Here is a 6,000-nt window from a genome sequence, read left to right as displayed (position 1 = left end):
CAGAGCTCACACGTCAACACTAGAGGCACTATCTTTCAAAAGTCTGTCCAATTACTAGCATATGCTGATGACATTGACATAATCGAATTGAGGCAGAGCCGGCAAAAATGGGTTTAACGGTTAATGAGGGCAAAACAAGGTACATGCTGTCGTCAAGAAAGGACATACAACACCGACGTCTTGGTCAAAACGTCACCATCGACAGACGTAACTTTGAGGTAGTTAAGGACTCCGTCTACCTAGGCTCCGTTGTAAACTCTTGCTAACCGCTGTTTCTTTGGAATAAGAAAGTAATTGAGTGGTAAAGTCTTCGAATCCACACCCACAGGACAGCGCAGTAGAGGAAGACCGCGGATCAGGTGGCGCGCACAAGTGGAATGTGACCTCACCCAACTTGGAGCGCGAAACTGGAGACTAGAGGGAAAAAGTTTGTTGGGTGAGGCCCTAGTTCACACAGGACTGTAGCGCTACCTTAAGTAAGTAAGTGTTTTAAGCGCAAAAGAGGTCAAGTTAATTGGACAAAATTCCTTTGCTTATTCATGGTCATGCCTACCCACTTTCGGGATAAAATTACTTCAACCGGTCTTCATCTCTCCGTTACATGATTGATATAGAGGCATCCTTTGAACAAGGCAGTTTTTGTAGCATTACTGGTAGTGTGTCATCGAAACCTGGAGGGAAAGTATTAATAGCTCAGGAAACGCACCAAAATATTTATAAAAATCACCAAAAAACTTTGCACAAAATGTCGATTTATTAATATCACCGATATACAGACATGATTACAATAATTAAACCTCATCAATGTTCCTTTCTTTCTCGACAATTCATTCATTGGTGTTTCTATTTATATTTTTTTTAAATTCTTTTTCTTATTCAATTTTTGTTTATTAACATTAAATAGCAGCATTAATATTTTACCTAGCTATAAGAATATTTTGTTCATTATAATTTAATATTATTAAATAACCATATTATTTAAAATTACATAAAATTGAAAAAAAATTGATTGAAAATCGAGACAAGTAAAAATTTCTAAATTATTTTTTTATACGCGTTTTTATATTGTATTATAATTTATAACGTTTTAATATATTAATATTAAATGTAAAGCTTGGGACAAATAGAGAGAGGTACTCGCTTTATTTATTTTTCAATTTTTGTATTTTAAACAACATTTAATGTATATATATATGTATTTAGTATGTATAAGGAAACGTGATAATAATTATTTATAATAATATATATATATTATTTTTATGTTTTGGATTTAATAAAGCATTTTTATTTATGATTTTAGTTTTTGTTTTTGCTTCACTTGACAGAAATTTTATTTGCATTTCAGGACACTATTACAGTAAATACTCTTATCAATATCTTAAAAATATCAATGCATTGGAAAAACTCGCAAATGATGCCAAAGCATGAAGAAACATTCCAACAAATACACCGGGAAACTACTAGACTATAAAACATAAGTGCTAGCTGTAATGAAAGATTAAACAGCTAGCAATTATGTGCTCCCCGGATGTTACAGTCAATATTTTTGAATTCTCTTATTGCGGAGTGTCTTTAAGTAATTCAAACTCTGGCGACCATCAACGAAACAAGTTTTTCCTTCAATCTTTGATGAATACTAAGTTTTTAGGACATTATCACGCTGTGTTAATGAATTAGAGTGACATGGAAGTCATAAGCCAAGATAAAAATATAAATTTTATTTAAACGAAATTGATGACAAACTTTATCTTTTTTCTGTTATGATTTTAGGTTCACTTCCAATTTGAATCACATTCTTTTTCAAAAAGTTAAAAAGTGAGGCAAAACTTGGTCCTTATATTACGACCCAATAAGGAACAAATAGGCAATGACAAAAATAATCTTGACTAGTTGCTTCTTACGTCTAAATTCTGTTTATATTTTTAAAGCCTTCATCAATCATTACAAGCTTGATAAATATTTTTGTTTACAAATGTTTTGCTTCATTTTTTCTGATAGGTAGATATAAAAATTAAAAAAGCATAATAGTGATACTATATACGAGTACTGAATCACCCTGTATAAATACATAATGTATGATTATTTATATAGAAAACTAACAAATCTGAAATGATGCACTATTTTGGAAGAAGCCAATTTTGGTTTGTTTGTTTTTCTATTAATTTTTAGAAAGAATCTACAGACACATAAAATATTCTAATTTAAAATTTTACATCTACTTAAATAACCATTTGAAAAAAACACTAACTGCGATCCCAACAAACAAAAACACCAGGCACTTAATTACCGTTGATTGTGATATTGAGCTAGACATAAGTGATGAAGGACGTTGTACTGGTGCATATTGTACACGTTCCAATGTGGATTGTATCATTTTCAATTGGCTCGAGTGTTCTTGTAGAGTTTTATTAACTTGTTCAACTGAACTCAAAATGCTGTAAAAATAAAAGTAAAAAAATGATAAGTTATTAAATATTATATAAAAAAAAAAACTATTGATCTTACTTTTTAATAGATTTGCCAGTCATAACTTTCTTAACACATTCCTCATTTGATTGACTAGAATCTGAATGGATATTCATTCGATCGTGTGATAGTTGAGTGATTGATTTGCTTGCAAGTATAGCGTTTCGTTTGGATGGTTTTAAAGCACATAGCGATTGTCTAGATTCAGCGCGAATAACATGCAATGGATCAGAGCTTACAATGCTACCGGTACGAACCATTGGTGCCTTATGACAGGTTTTTGTTAAAACCTGATACTCTGATTCATATTGTTTAACATCGTTACGTGGATCCCATGGGCGAAGATCGGCGTACTTGTAGATCCACTGGAAAAATATAATATTGAAATTTAATAAAATAATAATAATATAATAATTTTATTTCATAATAACGGTATAAAATATTGTTTTCTCGTTTAAAATATATGTAATCAGAGTTTCCTATGAACTAAATAAATTCTAGCGAGTGATTATTATCTAAATGCTTTAAGCTATCTGAAATTTAATTTTGTTTTAGTGGGAGCCTCTGAACTGATTTATAGCCATGATGATGTGTTTTCATCCGGTGGTGGTGATTTGAATGTTGTTTTCATTAACGATATTTGTTCGCTTTGATGATAAAAGCTAATTATTTCTTGTGTTTTTGTTGTTTGTTTTAGTTTTTGTTTTATGAACTAACGTTTTGGGTTGTAGCTTTACTAAAAGTTTGTTTTGATTCAAAGGGGGGAATGGAATCAAAATTGAAGAAAGAAATAAGATGCCTTCAGATTTCGAAAAATAATTGTCTGTTTTCAATTATTACTTAAGCGTTGTCGTGAGTACACAGAATATTGGTCAATTAGTTGGAAATAATCGCCTAAAATCAGTAACAAATCTGGAAGTGCACCACGATATACACTGTTAGACAAAATAAAGTGCAAAAGCGGCTCATTTGATTTCATAGTGCTGCAATTTAAGAGCAAAGACACTAATGACGTCACAAACTTCCAGTTGTTTACTCTCTGATCAAAAAAACCATTAAAGGTTTATTCTTTTGTTTATCAACATAGGTAATATTGCTGAATATCAAGTTGACACGTGACAAAATAAAGTGCAATTTTTATTACTCTTTCAATTTCTTACTATTGTTAAAAAAATTAAGAAAATTTTGTATAGCAGAGAAAATAATAAAAGCTTTATAAATTAAATTTAAAGTCGTATTCATTTAATTGCTTATTTTTATTTCATACGGTTAAGGATATTATGAAACTCCTTTCAACCGAAGTGAAAGAAATGCTTGTCTTAGACCGTCAACATGGGTTGACATTTCAAAAATTAGCAGAAAAATATGAATTGTCTGTTTCTGGTGTAAGAAAAATGTATTTTAATTTTGTACAACGAGGAACTGTCGTCAGCTTAAAAAATTCTTGTGGAAAGGAAGACTACAGCTGTCGATGACCGCAGAATAAAAATTGAGGTTCGAAAAAAAAACCATTACCTTCGGCCAGAAGCATCAAAGAAGACCTGGAGTTATCCATTACACCAAGGACTGTTCAAAGGCGACTGAATGAAAGAAACTTTTTTGCGAAGAAAAAGCCTTAACTTCGGCCAATGAATATAAAAAAACCTCTAGCTTTTGCAAGAAAGTTTCTATAAAAGCCACAATCCTAAGCACGTTATTTGGTCCGATGAGTCCAAATTTGAATTAAAAAATTTAAAAGCCAGAAAACGAGTTTGGTGCAAACTATTGGAAATACTGAGCCAAAGGTGCATTTCAAAAACCGTCAAACATGGAGGAGGGTCACTTATGGTCTGGGGATGTTTTTCCTTTCGTGGGGTTGGAAATATTATAAAAATTGACACTAAAATGACATGTTCTAGTTGCGTCAACATTGTCAGAGAAAATCCAGCTTCTGCTGCTTCAAAAATGTCTTTGGGAAATTATATTTTTCAAGAAGATAATGATCTAAACCATACAAGCAGAATTGCAAAAGATATGCCTAAAAGTCTTGCCGAAGTTATTCAAAATAAAGGCGGAGCCACTTGTTATTAATCTGTATTAACTTTATGAAACTGTTTTTTGAATATTTTATACTATTTATGTTAATATTTTCAATTTGCACTTTATTTTGTCTTTGCTTTTTTTTTAATTTTTTCTTAACTACAATTTTGTAAATAAATGTATCATTTATTTGTAAAATAGTATTAAGATCATGGTGTAGATACATTTTGGAAGTCAAATTTAATATAATATGTATTTAAATGAAAATATTTCACTCCAAATTAAGATTTGGGATTTGCACTTTGTTTTGTCCGACAGTGTAAGGGACTTGAAAGTAAAGCAAGTTTCAAGTATCTGACTGACCCGCTGTCAAAAAATGTTAGCCAGACAAAATCTACCTTACAATCAAGACAAGTCAACTTATGTCAAAAGGTCAGCTGATCATGTTTTTTTCATTCAACTGGAAGCTCAATTTTATAAGTATGTGAATCATTTATTTACTGCACATTTAAATTTAAAGTTTGGTGTTAAAGTGTTTCTTATCATATTGGAAAAAACTTCAGGCGAAAATAGTGAATTAAAGTTGCAAGTTTAAAATTAATGACATGTTGTCTGAACCTGCCCCATGAAACACAAAGTGCATGACGGCCTCGACTGCAAGTATTACAATAATCCATATGCCTTGGGTCAGTAGTAGGTCATTTGTTTACATTTACCTACATTTAACTCTAGGAAATTGTGCATGCACCAAACAAAAAAGATATTAAGATCATTTTGAAAAAGTAAGGAATTAGATGGAGTAGTGATAATCTTAAAAATTTTCTTATTATCCTCAAACATTAGGATATCTGAGTTTTTTAATTTTAGACAGACATCGTTTACAGATAAGACGAAGAGAAGGGCCAAGGTGACTACCTTGTGGTTGTGGGACTCCAGAAGTCAAATGTATAGGACCGGAGACTGAGGTACGGGAAAGGACTCTATACGTTCTATTCGGAAGATACGAGCTTATCCAGTTTATAAATATAGATGGAAAGCGTAGGGCTCTTAGTTTGAGATAAATTATCTTATGGTATATTTTATCAAAGGCTTCGCTGTAATCAGTGTATACATCAATTTCTTTGCCATTCTCGAGGGCTGACAAAACTTTGAATATAAATTCAATTAAGTTAGTCGTAGTGGATCTACCTTTAAGAAAACACATGTTGAGCGGGGGAGAATAAAGGCTTGCAATGGAAATAAATGGTTTTATAAACTAAGCTTTCAAAAAGTTTTGGAAGGCATGAAAGTAGGCTTAACTACATAAGCCGAAAAGTACTTTTGTACAAAAGTAAAAATATTTGCATTCTCGCTAGGTTAGTGGTTTTGTGAAAAGAATATACAAATTTGTTCTTCAACCAAAATTTAAGTCTCATGCATCATTTTTATAAGATTTCCAGTTCTTACTTTTTATATCTTATCTTTCAGTTATAAAGCGACAAGGAAAAATCTATGAGGGAAAGTTTTAACTACAGT

The 6,000-nt window shown here is 31.5% G+C and overlaps 1 protein-coding gene across 4 annotated transcripts in view; it reads right to left on the bottom strand.

Annotated features, from left to right (window-relative positions):
• Positions 1 to 732: 732 nt before the first annotated feature.
• LOC129943268 (oxysterol-binding protein-related protein 8) overlaps positions 733 to 6,000 on the bottom strand; it is a 119,544-nt gene continuing 114,276 nt past the window's right edge. For all 4 annotated transcript variants that reach the window (XM_056052575.1, XM_056052576.1, XM_056052577.1 and 1 more), the window contains 2 exons: positions 2,506 to 2,831; positions 733 to 2,435 (listed from right to left, as the gene is read on the bottom strand). In XM_056052575.1, the coding sequence (XP_055908550.1) occupies positions 2,216 to 2,435; positions 2,506 to 2,831 (546 nt within the window). In that variant the 3' untranslated portion in view covers positions 733 to 2,215. The remainder of the gene's footprint in view (positions 2,436 to 2,505; positions 2,832 to 6,000) is intronic.

This window comes from Eupeodes corollae, chromosome 1 (genome assembly GCF_945859685.1).
Source record: "Eupeodes corollae chromosome 1, idEupCoro1.1, whole genome shotgun sequence".
In the NCBI taxonomy this organism is placed as follows: Eukaryota; Metazoa; Arthropoda; class Insecta; order Diptera; family Syrphidae; genus Eupeodes; species Eupeodes corollae.
Note: the sequence above shows the minus strand (reverse complement) of the source record. Positions and strands in the feature narration are given on the sequence as shown.